This window comes from Narcine bancroftii, chromosome 14 (assembly GCF_036971445.1).
Source record: "Narcine bancroftii isolate sNarBan1 chromosome 14, sNarBan1.hap1, whole genome shotgun sequence".
In the NCBI taxonomy this organism is placed as follows: domain Eukaryota; kingdom Metazoa; phylum Chordata; class Chondrichthyes; order Torpediniformes; family Narcinidae; genus Narcine; species Narcine bancroftii.
This window is the reverse complement of record NC_091482.1, coordinates 10,262,280-10,280,248: the sequence shown is the minus strand read 5'-3', so window position 1 is coordinate 10,280,248 and position 17,969 is coordinate 10,262,280. Positions and strand designations below refer to the sequence as shown.

Genomic DNA, 17,969 nt, shown 5'->3' with positions numbered 1-17,969 from the left:
ATAGATTTGTTTGCAGATGATGTTTTGATATATTTAACACAACCTTTGAGGTCTTTGGGGAATCTGAATGATACATTGGAGCAGTACGGTGAATTATTGGGATAGAAAATTAACTGGCTTCTCCCATGTTGTAAATTAGTTAAAATTTACATTTAATTTAAAACCAATGTATATTGTCCACACAACTCTTCTCTCAGCCTTTCAGGAGTTCCATCAATGTAATTTTTTTGATCCTGAATTTGCCTCATTTCATTTTTAAAGCATCCAAGCTATTTTGTTACACAGACACAGACATCACTACATGCCCTTTAGGAGAGAGCAAATGGCGATGAATGAATGATAAATAATTCACTGCATGGTGCATTTACAAGCTGTTTATGACATTGACGTTTAGATCTAGTGTTTTATTTTCAGGCAGCCGGTCTATATTGGCATTCAGAGAGATTTGTTCTTTCTTCCCGGCAGCTTGACTGGGATGTGGTGGAAGTGACACAGTTGATCATGTTTAACATTGAAGCGATGGAGCATCAGAATTGCAGACACATTGAGGGATTTGGCACGTTTGAGTACCTACAATATTAGAACTATGCAGCACAGAGGCAGGTCCTTGGCCCAAGATCTCAGTGCAGTCAGGATGCCAAATCAAATTGCATCTGCCTGCACCTGTCCCCTCTGTTTAATCCCTTTGTTCCCTAACTGTTCATGTGTATGCCTACATGTCTTTTAAACATTGCCATGATATCTCCTTCTAGCACCCACTGGTAGAGTATTGCATGCGTCTACCAATTTCTGTCAAAATAACTGGCCCCTTTTAAAATTTCTCCCTCTCACCTTCAAACGATGCCATCTTGTATTTGACAATTCTGACCAGAGAAAAAGATTCTATCTATCCTTTCGATTTCTTTCACGGTTTTATCTACTTCTGTCAGGTCCTCCATTACCCCAGAGGAAACAGTGTAAGTTTGTTTGACCTCTCCTTATAGCTTACGCTCGGCAATCCAGTCAACGTCCTGGTGAACTTCTGTACCTCTTCAAAGCTTCCTTCCTGTAATTCAGTGACTAGAACTGCTCACTATACTCCAAACATGGCCTGGCTGAAGTTTTCTACAGCTGCAATGTGACCTCACAACTTTTATACAATAGAACCCCTGGTATCCAGGATGTCGGATAAGCAAGTTTTCCGGTTACATGTTACGTGAATGAAGAACTGGCGGCGAGGCGTGCCAATTTAAAATCTGTATTTTTTTTTAACCTATTTATTTTCTGCAAATCTTTTGTTTTTACTGGTTGTTTGAGGTTTCCGGTTGCTTGAATTCCAGATAATAGGGATTTTACTGTATTCACTAATCAATAAAGGTAAGTATACTGTACACCTTCACCATCCTATCTTCTTACGTTGCCACCATCAGGGAATTCTGTTTTTGCAACCCAAGATCCTTCTGTACATCGATACTGCTGAGGGTCCTCCCATTTACTGCAGACTTTTCTCTTACATTTGTCTTCCCAAGATGCAACCCTACACACGTGTCCAAATAAAATTCCTTTTGCCAGTTAACTGTTCACATTTCCACCCAATCGATGTAGATGTCGCAAATCTAGAATATTGAAATATATTTCTGAGGTTTCACCGTCAGGTTTTGCAAGGATGGTTGGCATTTACTGAGCCCAGAAGTGGCCCCGCTGGTTGGCATTTATTGAACCCAAAAGCAATTGGTAAAGAGGTGCTTTGCTACAGTGCTAAGATACTGGGAGGGTAAAAGTGGTCTGATTTCCAAACCCATTGTTGCAGCCCGTGGATTGCCTGGTTAACTGAATGAATTCTGGAGTTGTTGGGCATACTGCTGTTACTTAATCTGGTTACACACGACTCCAGATCCACAGCTAAATGATTGATGCTTACCTGCTTAAGATGAAGGACCATTCAGCTCAGGGGCAATGAGGGATGAGTTCGTAAATGCTGGCCTGGATCATCATTTAGTGAATTAACTAGTTTTGAGTTCAGTGCCCATGAAAGTTGGAAGTGGCGCCAAGACGAATAATGATTCTTGGTTAAGTTTACATTTATTTGTCAGAAGATACCCTGTCCAGTAAGATGGGTTCTTCTGTGAGCCAACTAACAGGTTATCTATAACATTCATGCAACTGTGTAAAGAGCACAGTAATAGAGTAGAGAAGTGTACTGAAAAGTAACAGCAAGCAGCACCATGACAGCATGGGTGGCCACTCATCACCTGCAGGTAGAGATTATAAAACTAAAACCAGACATAACTCTGGTCAATTGAGGAAGAGGTCTGGCCAGAACCAACCAGAACATTGGCTTGGCACACGGCATACACTCGCTTGTCCTTACATACAGAACTGCTGTTGACATGACACTTTATTTAGAAAACCTTGTGTTTATAACGAGACAGGCTGGCCCGATCCAACCTGAGCCTGCACACTCCACCAGAAGCTGAGGTCTTGGTGAGTGGGGTTCCATAATAGCGAGAGAAAGATCCATTGAAGCTTTATCAGTTTCATGGTTGAGGTAGAACACAGCAAGGCAATACTACCAAACTGGGAAGGGGCGGCCTTGTGATGCACATGGTTTGGGGTTTGCGTGTGGGCGATGACTACATCTGATGCCCATTAATAATTAATAACCAACGCCTTTTCCACTTCTAAAGCTTTTGGGGAGAGAAAACAAAAATTTGTGCTCAATCTTTTGTGAAATTCTGTAGTTTACAAATTTAAAAAAGGAATTCTAAAGGTCTCTTGGGTGATGTCAGTGATGAATATATATCCTGCTCACTGATGTGGTTTATGTCCATGTGAATTGTAATGATTCCCTATCCTTTGCTTTGCAGTTACGGACAAAACCAAGGTAAGAGGAATGTGAGTCACTCCCACCCATATCCATATCTTTACCCGTTAGTCTGTGCTCATCCGCCTGCCCTTTTCCTTCCTCTACTCTCACCCCCCCCCATCTTTTTATTCAGGTGCCTGCCTGCGTTTAGCTCATACCTTGACAAAGGGCTCAGGCCCGAAACGTTGGTTACCCTTCATATGGATGCTACATGAGTCTCTCCGATCCAGCACTTTTGTGTATTGCACTGAGGAGTGCTATGATTTAAATACGACAAAATTTCATGAAGGGAAACTACACAAGCTTTCTATGAAGCAGGATGAGAGGAGACAGTAGAGGTCTACAAGATTCTGAGAGACATGGAGGACAGCCAGCATCTTCATCTCAGGGTTGGAATAGCAAACACCACTGTACAGTACAAAGTGAAGGGAGGGAAGTTTAGGGGAGACAGCAGGAGTAAGGTTTTTTTACGCATTTGAGGGTGCCCGGAATGCCTTGCCAGGGTAGTGGTGGAGGTTGAAACAAGAGGGGCATTAAAGAGACTCTTAGACAGGCAAATGGATGAAAGAAAAATAGAGGGTTACATGGTAGGAATATATAGGTTGGGATAAAATCAAGGGCTGAAGGGCCTGTACTGTGCTGTTATGTTCTATAAGCGATAAAGGCAATCTAGCCAGATCTGGATATCGCTAAGCACACTGGGCAGTCCAGCTGCATTCTTTCCATCGGATTCCTGATGTTCCATGGTTACAGGAACATTGCTCATTCAGCCCTGGCTGGGAGATCTGCACTTTAATACAGTCGTTCCCAGAGCTGTGGAGGTAGGAAAGTCTATTGCACAGCGAATAACCTATTCAGCCCCTTGAATTGTTCTGGACTGAGGTGCATCCTAATTCTATCTATTTTGTCTTTATTGCTATGTTGTATTGGCTGTCAAACAGCAGACTTAGATTTGATAATAATCAAGCAAGCATGAACCGTTTTTGTCTGTGAGACTTCTTGTGCCCTCCATAGTAACAGGCCCTTCTGGCCTCATGAACCTGCCCATGGCCCCCCCCCCCGCCACCTCCCAATACAACCGTGTGACCAATCAATCTACTCACTTTGTATGTCTTTGGAATGTGGGAGGAAACCGGAGCCCCCGAAGAGAAAACACAGTACACAGGGGGGGGGGAATATATGTACAGACTCCTTACAAACAGCGCCAGATGCAAGCCTGTGTCATTTGCGCTGTCATGGCATTATGCAGACTGTTAGGCGAACCGATTTCTCCCAACTTCTTGCAAGCCTACTTTTTGTGACCTTTCCTTATATTTTAACCCTAAGCGACATGCCTGTGAATCTGCTTGCGCTCAACCCTGGTCCACTCTATCCCTAAGGTGTGGTGCTACAACCTGTAAATGAGACTGTCTGTGTGTGACCTGTTCAGGGTCGTTGGTGTTACTGGGGGGAGCAGACCCAATGGGTGACACCATCAGAGGGGGGGGGGGGGTGACACCAAAAGGACGGTCTATCAGCAGAAATTTAATAATTTTTTAAATAAAAATATCCCTGTTGTTAGTTATGACAAGAAAAACATTTTTTTGTAAGCCCAGTTAACATGTATCAATAGACCTACATGGCTAAAACTCGATGCTGATTTACTTTTTGAACCTTCTAATGCTCTCCGGTCAGACCTGTCGTTATGACCCAATTACAACGACGCTTTGAATCACGTGGTTCGTCAGCACACGCTGCTGTTTTCGTTGCTGCTGGTGTTGTGATAGTCGCTGCTTTTGTCAAATTTTCTGGTGTTTTAGCTACAATATTGTGATCATTAGTATTTGTGAACCGATATCAATAACTTTTTTGAGCATTAAGTTATTGCTTAATGGAAAAGGAGAAAAATCATGGGGGTGGTTGACACCAACCCCAGTGATGCCTCGGATCAGGGTTTTATATAATCTCGAACACCCTCCCCTCCCCGAGGAAATACATGATTCTCAGCAGCCTGATGGTGGCAGTTTAGTGCAGGCAAGTTCATTACCATCTGACGGTACATGTACAACTAGATGAAGCAGAGTTTCTCCGGACCATGGTGCACACAGTACACAGAATGTAATAATTACATATATACACATAAAGATATAATTAAAATATCTATATATAGATCTTTCTGGATGATTTGCACAGTTACAGGACACTGTTCGTCAGTCTCGCATCCTGTGGGAAGAAGTTATTTCCCAGCCTGGTACTTCCTGATTTTGATGCCTCCTTCCTTGACGATAGTGGGTCAAAGATACTGTGTGTTTAAAAAAAACACAACCCAATGCTGGAGAAACTCAGCGCGTCAAACAATGTACTTTATATTGCAGAGATAGAGATATATAAACAATCTTTCAGGCTTTTAAGCTTCTGATGGTTTTTGTCCTGTAGAATTGTCCACTGATTTAAAAAAAAATCTCTCCTACAGAAGAAGCCATACTGAGCACAGGGAACTGGACTTCAGGGAAGGATGCAGCCAATAAGGAAGGACAGTATCCACGTTCATGCAGAAATCCTTTGTGTCCTTAGAAAATCCTAGACTGCATCATGACCAGTGAAGTGCTATAAACTAATGCAGCAGTGAATGTACACAGCAGGAACCACAGTGGGTGTCACATCCACTTGAGCCTCAGGAAATGGAAAGTAGAGCCTCAACTGAAAGTTCCTCCAATAATTGCCTGCGAGACCTGGAATGAGTGAATCTTTTACCATCGAGTCACCTAGAGGTACAGCATAGAAGCAGGCTCTTCGACCCACTAAGTCTCAACCAACCAACCATCAACAGTTTGCACAAATTCGACATTAATCCTGTATTTTTATTCTCCCGTCTCCTACTAACTCGCCACAGGTTCGACCATCCACTCGGGCATTTTTTTTACAGTGGCCCCTCTAAAGTGAATGTGCTTGAGATATGGGAGGAAACCAGAGCACACAGAGAAAATCCAGAGTCAATTTACTTTTAAAAGGACGAGACCTGCTGAATTTCTCTAGCACTACAATCACAGCGACAGCAGGCTTTCCTGTTTAACTTGAAGAAAAAAAAAACTACAGCTTCTTCGATTTCTGCAGGGTCTTCGCGCTTGGACGTCTTCCTGGTAGATCTTTGTGCAGTCAGTGATGAACACAGTAAAAGGTTTCACCAGGACATTACAACCGTGGAAAAGTGCTATCAGGGCAACTAGAACCCATCGATGGTGGCCGACTATTGTTGGACACTGACATGAGAGGCATCAGATGCTGAGTACAAACGAAAATCAGCAGCAAAATATTTTTAGGCCGGTTGAACTAATGCAGTGTGTCAGCGTCATTCTGCGAATAAAAATGCTAATTTCATTAATAGTTGATGTTTCTCCAAATTCCTACGTGATACAGCAAATCTGAAATGATCTTGGTGTTGTTTGAAGTTGTCTATCATATTGTCCGTCTTTTCAGGAAACAAACCTTTTGGGGAAAAAAATTGTGGTCCAGTGTTGGCTCTTGTACTCAAATCTTTTATGACAGGAATCCATCTGCAGTATGACAAGGCACCACCAGGGGGTGGGCTTGACCACACTTGTTAATGCCACAAGCTTTGAGGCAGCATTTAGGAAATATGTCCAATAGATTTTAACTCAAACGGTAGGCTTTTCATGACCGTCACTTGTTTACATGTGCAAACAACCCAATGACACAGACGTGACACTTTTCATTGGGAATAAAGAGAGCTGGATACATGCATGGATGGATTGAGCTGAACGGCTTGTAAATGCAGTGAGTTGCATGCAATCCCATTGTTCTGTAATCTTTTCCCTGGAGTAATTGTGCTGGAACAGAGACTCAAGTTTACCTTGGAATTGAAATAAAACCAAAACATAATGAAATGATGGAGCCTTTACTCGTTTAATTCTTAACGAACCATCAATATTTGCTTTGAAAAAAGTGAGATGATTGGCTATCCATCTGGGACCCTGGAGCCACACTAAGAAACACCAATGTCAGATTGCAGTTTTCCCACTTCTCCCCCAACCAGCAACATCAAAATAAAATTAATAATTGTTTTCTGTCTTGGCAGCATTTGTGCGTAAGTTGGCTGCCACGTTATAATAGTGACTCCACTGGAAAATAGGAGCAGTTGTGCCTCTAACGTCCTGGACCTACAGCACGGTTACAGGTCCTTCCGGCTCACAAGACCATTGCACCCAATTCGCTTACGACCCACCCCAGTATGTTTTGAAGGGTGGGACGACCTGAAGGAAACCCACATAGACACAAACTCTTTACAGACAAGGTCAGATTTAAACCCAGACTGGAGGTTTAATGGTGCGGCACTAACTGATGCCAACTGTGCTGATATATGTGAGCAAGTTCCTTATTCCTGAATCTTTGGGGATATGAGAAGTAAAATGTCTCCCTAGTGGTGCTGGGGAGGGTGACAGACTGTAACAAACAGAGCTTTATTTTTTGTAGGGGTTTGGGGTGGGGCGGATAGAGGGGTTGTAGATTAAAGGAATAACATATTTATAAGAATACACCTGAAATTTGTTTTAGATCAAAGTTCAAATTTATTGTCAAATAAATATATATAAGTATGTGTGTGTGTGTATATATATATATATAAAAAATAAATAAGTATACAATCCTGAATGTATTTTCTCCCTGCAGGCGAGGATGAATTTCTGCTTATCAGTAGCGCAGAAAACGACTCAAAAAAAATACGTATACAAAAGAGAGAAATATAAGCAAACTGGGCAAGTGTAAAAAAAAAATTCAGTAATAATGTGCTAAGTAAGATTCCTTAAATTAGTCTTTGGTTGAGTTTGTCATGGAGTGATAGCAGCTGTTCCTGAACCTGGTGATGAGTTTTATGGCTCCTAGACCTCTTTCCTGATGGTAGAAGTGAGAACAGAATGTGTTCTGGGTGGTGTGGATCCCTGATGATTGCTGTTTCTCTCCGACGGCAGCATTCCCTGAAGTTCATTGGATGCAGATTGGCAAAGCCCAACCTTCATTATTCATCCCGAAACTGTCCCGTAAAGTTAGCGGTGTGCTGGAACCTTTCAGAAGAGCAGGCAAGTATCTTTGGTCAGATGTCGGCAAGGATCGAAGGTTAGAGAATCCCCGAAGAACTGCAGATGCTGGGAGTAATCACGGAGGGACTCAGCAGGTCAGGCAGCGTCCGTGGAGAGAAACGGCCAGTCAGCGTTTCAGGTCAGAACCCTCTAAAGTAAGAAGGGTTGATAACACATCTAGGGGGAGGGGGAAGTGAAGAGGTGACAGGGTGGGAGAAGTGGCAAGACAGGAAGATACTACTGGTAGGGGGAAGGTTGGAGAGAAAGAAAAGGAGTGGGTAAAGAAGAGATGGAAACTGGAACACAAAAGAAGTGGTGGTAACTAATAAAAATTGATGTTCATGCTGTTGGGTTTAAGGCTATCCAGGAGGCATATGATGTGGTGTTCAAGTTTGCGTTGCGTTTCAGAACAAGGACAGATATGACTTTATGGGAATGGCGAGAGGAATTGAAATGGTTGGTAACTGGGAACTCTTCGAAGGATGGCCTTCCTCTCAAAGTGAGTGAGCAAGACTTAGACTAATAACAGCATGCTGAATTCATCACCACCATTACTTTCTGTTTATTTCAGTTTGCTCCGTTCACGTTCCTTGGTTACTGGACTGGGATGTGAGTGAACACCTGTGGTTCCTTACCAGGTATGATTCTGGTGATTACCATAATGCTACTGCATTTCTGATGACCGTTGGAAAGGGTACAACCCTCTCTTCCCCTGCCCAGCCATCTATCCAAGTCCTCCAACCCTGAACCACTCCTCCTCTCCTACCTCAAGGGTGATTGGCACTTGTAATGTGGGTGCATGCTGCATGACATAAATATTTAGGAGGGACTCTGGAAAGGGAAGCTAGGGCCTGGGTGCTTGGAGCCAGTAGGAGTGTAGATGTAAAAATTTCAAACACAACACTGGAGAAACTCAGCAGGTCAAACTGCACTTTATAGAGCAAAGATAAAAGATACATAACTAATGCTTCAAGCTTGAGACCTTCATCAAGGTATGAAGAAAATGTAGGACGGCGCCCAAACAAAATGGTAGGAGCACAATCCCACAGGCAGGAAGTAATAGGTGGATAAGGGCGGGAGGGCCTCCCCAGTAAATGGGGAGGAAAGATAGCTCTGTGAATGCAGAGGGAAGGGGGTGGAGAGATGGAGGAAAGGTGGCAGAGGGTGAGAGCAGGGATTAGAAACCAGAGAAGTTGATATTTTTAAAATCTGTCTACAGAGTGCCCAGATGGAGTATTAGGGGCTGCCTCTCCAATTTACAGGTGGTCTGGGTTTGACAGTACACAAGAGCGTAGACAGGCAGGAGCGGGGCACAGAATTGAAATGGTTGGCCACCGGGAAATCCCTGTCACTGTTGCAGACAGAGTGAAGGTGCTCAGCAAAGCCATCTCCCAGTCTGCGTCCAGTCTACGATGTAGAGAAGTCCGCGACAGGAGCAGTAGATGACTCCCGCGGACACACAAGTGAAATGTTGGTTCACTTGGAAGGGACTGTTTGGAGCTCCGATTGGTGGTGAGGGAGGAGGTGCGTAGATGGATCATTGCTGGCTGGCATGAATGAAATGGGCTGAAGGTTTTGTTTGTTTGCACTGTGACTCGATGACCATTCAGAGCAAATTGTTCACTGTGAGAGATCACACATTATTTGGCATATTAAGTCTGTACAGCATTCACCATGAGTAATTATCCCCCCCCCCACCTTCCTCTGCTTTCTCCCCATAGCCCTTCTAGTTCTTGAGATCCCATGATTAAATGGGCCCCTGCCAACATGTTACCTCACTCTCTACCCACTCAACACGTGGAATAGTTTCCACCTCATCATGTCTGGTTCTTTTGGGACTTCGTTCCACCTTTTGTGGTTTGTGTGTTACCACAGAAAGGGCTCTATCTACAACTCAAACCGCTTCACCCTTTGAAATAGTGATGCCTTTTTTGTTTCTGCAGGAGCATTTACTGAATATAAAGGCATTTGGAGAGGAGTGTGCAGAAAGCTAAAGAGCGATACATGACTAATGCAGGCAAGTGGGATGCGTGGAGATCGACGTGACATCTGGGGTAGTCAAGGTGGATTGTAACGGACACCCTCTTGTGCTATATGATTCTGAGTTTAATCTGGCATTGGAATAATTTAGCTCAGAGTTCAGATATGCATAGAAAAGAGAGAAATGTAAACAAGAAAGAAGTGCAAGCAAACTAATCCAGAAAATAAATATTCAGTAGTAAATAATGAGGTAAAGATATATAACTGACATTTGCGGGCCTGAGCCCTTGTGTTTCACTCTGATTGAGTGTGTTGTTGAGGAGTCTGATGGTGGAGGGGGAACAGCTTGTTCCTGAACCTGGTGGTGTGAGTCTTGTGGCACCGAGAACAGAGCGCGTCCTGGGTATTGATGTCCCCATACCAGGTCAGTGCACTTTCCACCACACATCTGTAAACTCCTGAGGAAATAGAGGTGCTGACGTGCTTTCTTCATGATGAGGTTTGTGTGTTGAATTCAGGCAAGATCTTCCAAGAATTTGCTCACCCTCTCCACCTCTTATCCCCCAATGATCATGCACCTCTGGTTTTCTTTTTGCTTATTAGTATAAAGGAGAATTCCAGAAGATGTGAGACGTTGTGGGATCTGAAGCAAAAACAACCTGCTGAGGAAATTCGGTGGGTCAGGCAGCATCAGTGGGGGAAATTGAGTCTCGGTGAAGGGTTTTTTTGAGCCAAAACGTTGCTTAATTCTTATCTCCCGCTGATGCTACTCGACCGACTAAGTTCCTCGAGCAGATTGCTTTTTACTTCAAGAATTTTAATACATTCGTACATTGTACTTGTGTGTATGACAATAAATTCTTATAAGGATAATCGTAACTGCAGTTAGTGTAACGCTGTTACAGCACCAGGATCTGGATTTGAATCTGTACGTTCGCCTCGTGTCTGCGTGGGTTTCCGGTTTCCTCCCACTGTAATTGGGTGCCACTGGTTTAAAAACTTGCTGAAGCATTGCTGGTGGACTGAAATTCGCTACTTAAAAGAAGTCAGAAATCTATCTGCAGATTCTTTGTGATCGTTTGCCCATGACCAGGTGGAGCTGCTTCATGGAATCTGTGTTACACTTTGGTTTTCAAAGTTCACATACTTTTTAAGCCAGAGTTAAATGCAAGGAATGTTCAGCAAATGAAAATAAAAATGGAGATGGTAGAAATCTGAAAGCAGAAAAATCTTGGCAGGACTTTTTAAAAAAAAAGTAACATCCCTCATCTGAACAGAGAAAGAAAGAAAACAAGTTAGTGAGAATGCTCAGTCGGTCAGTTCGCATCAATGGGGAGAGAAAGAGTTAATGTCAAGAACTGGAGACCTCTTAGCTATGATTATTTCACATTTCCAGCATCTTTTTCCGACCCAGAGCCGGTCCATCCTAGTTACCATTTGGAAGGTGGTATTGGGGTACACTGCCTCCATCTTCATCCTCCCCTACCCCAATGTGACTCCATCTGGCCTTATCTTTTTTCCTTTCTGCACTTCTGCTGCAAGGCACCGTCCTGTCTCTGCCAACCCCGCCCTCCCACCCGTCTACTTCTATCCATCATCTCCTGACCCCAGCCTCATCCCCCCCCCCCCCCTTCCACATTCAGTCTCAGTGACGGGTCTTGATCCAAAATGATCCATCAACAGACCCACTGACTTCCTCCATCAGTTCGTGGTTGTTATTTTTACTCCCAAAACCACTTTCCATACGGTAATAAGGATGAACTGGCATCAGGTTCTGGCCTCTACCGTCTCCCGTGACCTCGGTGACTTGCTCGTGCAGGGAGTGGTTTCAGAGGTGGGCGATAAAGGTAAGAAACAAAAGCAGATCCCACGGTAATAGGCCCTTCCAGCCTATAAGCCCATTAACCTACAATCCCTGTATATTTTTGAAAGGTGGGAGGAAACGAACTCTCAGAGAAAACGCACGTGGACTAGTCATCAGGAAAGGTGCGATCTCTGTAATTGTTGAATGCAATATTGAGTTACCAGGGCCGCAACATGCGAGAGAAGTGGGGTGGGGATTATGTACAGCGAGAAGAATAGTTTGATGGTGGAGGCCAGTGCGATCAGGGAGACACTGTTCCGGCTTAGAGCCGGGACAGTTCTTGGAATGTGACTGGAGCATTGGATTCCCACAAGGAGACCGCTGTTATTTTTTGATTGAAATTTTAAAGTGGATTTGTCTGTTACTTTAAAGTTAAACCTATTACCATTATGATTAATGTTGTTACCGTTTCCTGTGAACTTTTCTGTTGTTGGGACATAAGTGGTATTGGAGTGTTGTGGACTGCCTAGGAGGTATGCAATACAAAGATTTTAGTGTCGTAGAATTTATACAGTCCATTCAGCCCAACATGTCCATGCTGAGTTCCCTGTTTGAGCTCGTTTGCCTGCATTTGTCCAAGCTCTTCTTGAGCTTCTGTTGCGCTTCACCACAGGAGGTCAGATGCGTGAGTGGGGATGGGAGATTGTAGTGAAGGGATAGACTGAAGTTGTGTCAGCCAGGGCTTAGTCCTTCTCACCTGCATAGCTAATCCTACTCAAGGCAGACAACAGGGGACTTGAACTGTTTTGACACAAAATACATTTATTACTGTGCAGCACCTACACAAGAAGGCATCAACAGTGAACAGAATATACAAACAAGGAATTTCAGATCCTCCATTTTTTACATCACAATGAAATTAATTTGCCAAAATAGCAATAAATTAATTGTACAATATTTACATCTGTGGATCAATCAGGCAGCTTTGTAAAGCTCTGCCACTTCTCAATAGCTTTTCCACGCATGTAACACATCTGCACAGTAACTCATTGGCCACGTGCACTTCACAAAGGCCCTGGGCCGGAGGGTCCTATGTTTTTTTAATTATATATTACCAGGATCATAAACAACTCTCCCTCCCCAAAATGTTTTTGCACTCGCGCCTGTTTTGTGTGTGTGTACTCACGTTTGTGTCTGTATGTGTGTGCATGCACACTCACGAGCGTGAGGTTGAAAGTAACATGTTGCAATGGACAATCTGGAATTACTCAATGGTTAGAAAAGTCCCACTGACCACAGTAGGAGAAACAACAACCACATTTTTTTTTACATCACAGCTTTAACATGGCAAACAACTCGAGCTGCTTTGCAAAACATAAAGCAGAACATATAGCCGTATAACTGCATGAGGCCTGAGGTATAAAGTGGACAGATTTAGTGGGTGACAGGTGAAAGGGATGGGAGAGAGATGGGTATGTACACAATAGCTCAATGGCTTCAGTTTGAAGTCAGCACTCTCCCAGCATCTCCAGTATAGTTTGTCTCAAAACCTATGGTAGTTTGTGAGACAGACTGGCCCATTTTAGTCTCCCAAAGCTGAAAACCTGAGGTCTTCACTGCACCTAGATACAAAGGTCACCTGATCAAGGAGGAAGCTAGCGCAGTTTGGCCAATACGGCGTCAAACCACTGCTCACAGATAAAGCTCCCAAAAGAGAAAGGAACCACAGAGCACTCTCCCCCCCCCCCCCCCCCCCAAACCCTCCGTCTTCAATCTCAAGAAATGATTTTATTACTATTGAATTGTGATGCTAAATAATAAAACTGTATAAATGCTAAACTTTGGGCCTCAGTGTTGAGGCGCAGGGAAGGGGAGGGTTTAAGTAAATACTCTCTTCAAGCTGTTTAATTGTTAACAGAGTCAGAAAAAATGGAAGAGGCAGGATCAGCAAGGGACACCTGTAAACACCTAAGTGGTATTAATACAATTAAAGTTAATGTTACCAGGAGGCTGCCTGGATTGGAGAGCATGCCTTATGAAGATAGATTGAGCAAACTTGGTCTTTTCTCCTCGGAGCAATGAAAGATGAGGGGGTGACGCGATAGAGGTGTGCATTATGAAGAGAGCCATTAATCGTGTGGTTGGCTCTTTATACCAGAGTTGAAATGCAGTAGGGAAATTTTGGACAGTTGATAGAAGTTATTCAGTCCACACAAGAAAGAATGGTGAAAGCACACAAAGTCTAACAGACTGAAAAGGTTTAGAGAAATAAGGTCCAAACATAGGAAAATGGGACCAGCTGGGGTCGTCAGCTTGGGTCAAAGGACCTGTTTCTGTGCTGTAAAACTCCATAGATTTGTAAGTGCTGTTTGCTTAGGTTTCACTGGTCAGTGGCTCAGCTGGACCTGGTCTCAGTGATTGGTCCCAGGAGGTTACTGGTTGAGTGTAAAACTCCATAGATTTGTAAGTGCTGTTTGCTTAGGTTTCACTGGTCAGTGGCTCAGCTGGACCTGGTCTCAGTGATTGGTCCCAGGAGGTTACTGGTTGAGTGTTCCCCTGAATAAGCCGGCAGAAAATGTTGACAGAGTGGCAGGGTGAGTTTTGGCTCTGACCTGCCACCTCCTGTCTATGCTAACAGCATCTCACAAGGAAAGGGTGATCTTTTTTCAAACAGAAGTAGAGAATTCAGAATTATTACAGCAAGGAACAAGGTCACTGAGCCCAGATTGCCTGTATCAGTTCTCTGCTAAAGCAATCTAGTCAGCCCTATTCTCCAGTTCTTACAACTAAACTTTTTATCTTCAAGAATTTGTCTGCTTTCACCATTCTTCTTGCAGTGAATTCCAGCTCACAAAGAAAAGGTTTGGAAATGGTTAAAAGAGATAGACTAATGGTGCCTTTGGAGGAAACCCAGGGACTGATACCTCACAGGGAATACAAACACTGGTGATCTCATAGACAACACAGATGCTGGTGACCTCACAGGGAGAACAGAAGAATGCAGAGGATTTGGATTTTATTTCGGCCGAAATTTTGGCATTTGGGATCATGAAGGCCCCTTAATCTATTTGCAATCATTTTATTTGATGTGATGTCAACATTCGATTGGGAAAAGGCTAAGTCTCGAATTGTTCACAAAACTCTGCTTAACAGATTGTTTTCCCTGCTCATTTTCCTAAATGTAATATAGGTTTATTTTTGTGACAAATTGGGAAAAAAACCTGGCCAGGAATAGTGACTCAGATTTGTGCGAGTGAGATAGCTCAGAAAGCCTTGGAGAGAGAATGTTACGGTTCAAAAGAGGGAGATGGAAGGCAGAAGAATCAGTGTGAATGAGAATTGAATGCAGAAAGGAAGTTAGAACAACCAGGAGAAGAAGGAGCTGCAGAAACCAAGGGAAAGGACTGCATAATGATTAGGAGGAGGTTGTAAACAATGTCGACGATGGCAAAATGGCTGAGAATCAGCAAGAGAGAGAGAAAAATAGAGAAAATGAGTTGAAGAAATTTTAATTCTGTTCTGAGAGGTCAAATATCAAGGCACCTTCTTTGCTGCTTTGAATATTGAACATCTCCCGATCACTTTGATCTGAGCAGTGAAGCCTCTTGAAGTTGGTCAAGGGAGAATCACACAAACCTACCCACCAGCCCTGGGTCTTCACTGGGACAGATCCAAACTCACAGAAGGTCGAGCAGCATCAGTGGGAGAAAAGAATGGTCGACATTTCAGGCCCAAAACTCTGACAAACTGTTTCCTCCCACTGGTGCTGCTCGACCCACTGAACTCCCCGTCAGATTGTGTGTGGTCCAGATTCTAGCACCTGTAGTGCACTGTGTGTCTCTATTTTCTGTTTACACCGTTCTTAAGAGGAGGTGGGGGGGAGAGTAGGAGTTGGACTGCAACTCAGGCTCAGGATACTTTCACTGGAGGTGCTAAAGAGGAGTGGGTGTGGCCATTGATAGAGGTCCCTTGCTCTCAGGTGGTACTGAGCCAAAGCTCCAGATCCCAAGGCCCCAAATGACCAGGAAAAGAATTGATCTGATGATAGGAAAATCTCCCTCAAAATGTCCAAGATGAATCTGGTTGATCATTTTCGTGATGACCTGGAGAGGAATAATTCTCCCAAGACTAAAAGGGCAGACAACGAACACATTTAAATGTATTAACAGGCACAAGGACGATACACCAAGCAGGGCACAATGAAGGCCTTTGTTAATCAGAAGTGTCGACATGGCAGGTAACAGGTTACAGCACAAAGTTTAGACTCTGCTACAGGTACTGTGTGCATCAGCAGGGATTCAGGGATTGCTGCGCTTCCACCTCAGGAGGGGTAGGGAAGTAGAGGGAAATTGTCAACCTTCTGATACAACCCTGGGATTCTCCCTGTGCTCTTGGGTGAGAGGCCGTCGGCTTACCTCCAGTTCTCCTTAGAGATCAATGGCTTCAAGACACTTAGAAGTTTCAAGATCTCTCCTGGGTCATTTCCCATTGTGGGATCTCAGATGCCAGCACCTTTCGACCTCCCAATGAAAATCTGCACATTACAAAGACGTGTGAATTCCAGACTAAAATGCCTAGGAGCACGGGAACCTTTGAAGATGACCCAAACCACATTCAGTGTTATCTTTTACTTCCAGGACTTGCAAAGTGCTTAAATGGTTTCTGTAACATGCCTCCACGGAGACATTGAAATAGTTTAGCTCTGAAGGTGAAACAGGCAACCTGAATCCCTGTCATGACATCTATGGGACCCAAATTCCTGACCGTCTCCTTCCTCCCAGGATGGAGAGTGGGGCGCTTCAGGTTCAGGAAGGAGTAGAGCAACACGAGAGCAGAGGCGGTGTCCAAGACAGCTGCGGCTACATTTGTGGTGAAGGGCACGCTCCCAACAGCTGTTGCGGGGACAAAGAATAAATTAGATCTAAAATGCCTCTTACTGAAATACATAACACATTTTTGACACATTTCCCTACAGAGAATAGAAGGTAGATTTAAGGAAAAATTAATTTGATCAAAATATGAACCTTTTCAGGTCAGTACACCGAAGTGCTGGAGAAACTCAGCAGGTCATGCAGCATCCATAGGCAGTAAAGGGTGGCCAGTGTTTGGGATGAGGGAGAGAGGAGAGAAGGGAGGAAGGGGGAGGAGCACAGGCTAACAAGAGGTAGATAGGGGAAGGAGGGTAGAAAAGAAAGAAGCCGAGAAGAGATAGAGGAGAGGGCTGAGAAGGGTAACTCCCGAGAGCAGAGGGGAAGGAAACGAGTAGAGAGCTGGAGGAAAGGAGGCAGAGGGACAGGCCCCAGGCCCGAAACATTGATTGCCTTTTTACTTCCTAGGGATGCTGTGTGGCCTGCTGAATTTCTCCAACACTTTTGCATACAGATTTTCTTGTTTAACCATACTTTTTCAGAACTCTAGAAATTAACTGTTTTTTTTCTTTCCACTCACATCGGTGTCTGTGATTAGTAAGGGACTGCTTCAGGTGGAACGAGAGTGGAAAGAAAAGTTTGAAAACCACTGTTTTAATCGTACCTCATTGACTCGTTATGTGGACGATTTCAGAACTCCAAAGGAAATGGTCCTGTGACGATTTTTCTCAGGCAAAATATTTCAGTAACAATTGGGTCTAGAGGAGTGGTTCTCAGCCTTTTTTCCCCACTCACACACCATCTTAAGTAATCTCTTACTAGTCACAGAACACCTATGGCACAGGGAATACTTAAAGTGATATGAGAGTGGAAGGAAAAAGTTTGAAAACTAGTGATCTAGGTGATAATCAATCTGACTGCGACTGGTTTAAACCCTGAGTGTGTTCTGGATGCTGGTGGCTTCTAAAAAATACCTACATCATTTTGCATCCAAGACTATTACTGCAGGTAAAAAAATATCAGGTTACCTTTCAATGATTTCCTCATTCAGCTTATGGTGGAAATTCGGCATATCAGCTGCCAGATGGGTTCAAACACTTTTCCACATGTACTTTATCTAAAGCTAGTTTCATACAATGGCAACTCCAGGCATCTTGCAGTATCGAACAGTTATCTAACTGCATATCCACCCCTTAGTCCCTTATCCAGGGTTTCTTGTACAGACTAGCCACTTCTACTCGTCATCTACCGCATCACCATCATCTATATTAATGATCTGGATGAAAATGTGGTAGATCAACAAGTTTGCAGATGAGATTGGAGCATTGTGGAGAACAAAGAAGGTTTTCAAAGCTTGTCTGAGCCAGCTGGAAAAAAGGCAGATGGAATTTATTGCAGAC

The 17,969-nt window shown here is 43.7% G+C and overlaps 2 protein-coding genes across 4 annotated transcripts in view; one reads left to right on the top strand and one right to left on the bottom strand.

The window, feature by feature from the left end:
- LOC138749313 (tapasin-related protein-like) overlaps positions 1 to 17,969 on the top strand; it is a 58,352-nt gene that overhangs the window by 25,166 nt on the left and 15,217 nt on the right. The window contains exons 8-10 of the mRNA XM_069910530.1: positions 2,847 to 2,863; positions 7,810 to 8,555; positions 9,861 to 9,934. Of these exons, the coding sequence (XP_069766631.1) occupies positions 2,847 to 2,863; positions 7,810 to 7,959 (167 nt within the window). The 3' untranslated portion in view covers positions 7,960 to 8,555; positions 9,861 to 9,934. The remainder of the gene's footprint in view (positions 1 to 2,846; positions 2,864 to 7,809; positions 8,556 to 9,860; positions 9,935 to 17,969) is intronic.
- Positions 13,468 to 17,969, bottom strand: part of LOC138749415 (rap1 GTPase-activating protein 2-like) — a 291,433-nt gene continuing 286,931 nt past the window's right edge. For all 3 annotated transcript variants that reach the window (XM_069910700.1, XM_069910702.1, XM_069910701.1), the window contains one exon: positions 13,468 to 16,593. In XM_069910700.1, coding sequence (XP_069766801.1) covers positions 16,561 to 16,593 — 33 coding nt within the window. In that variant the 3' untranslated portion in view covers positions 13,468 to 16,560. The remainder of the gene's footprint in view (positions 16,594 to 17,969) is intronic.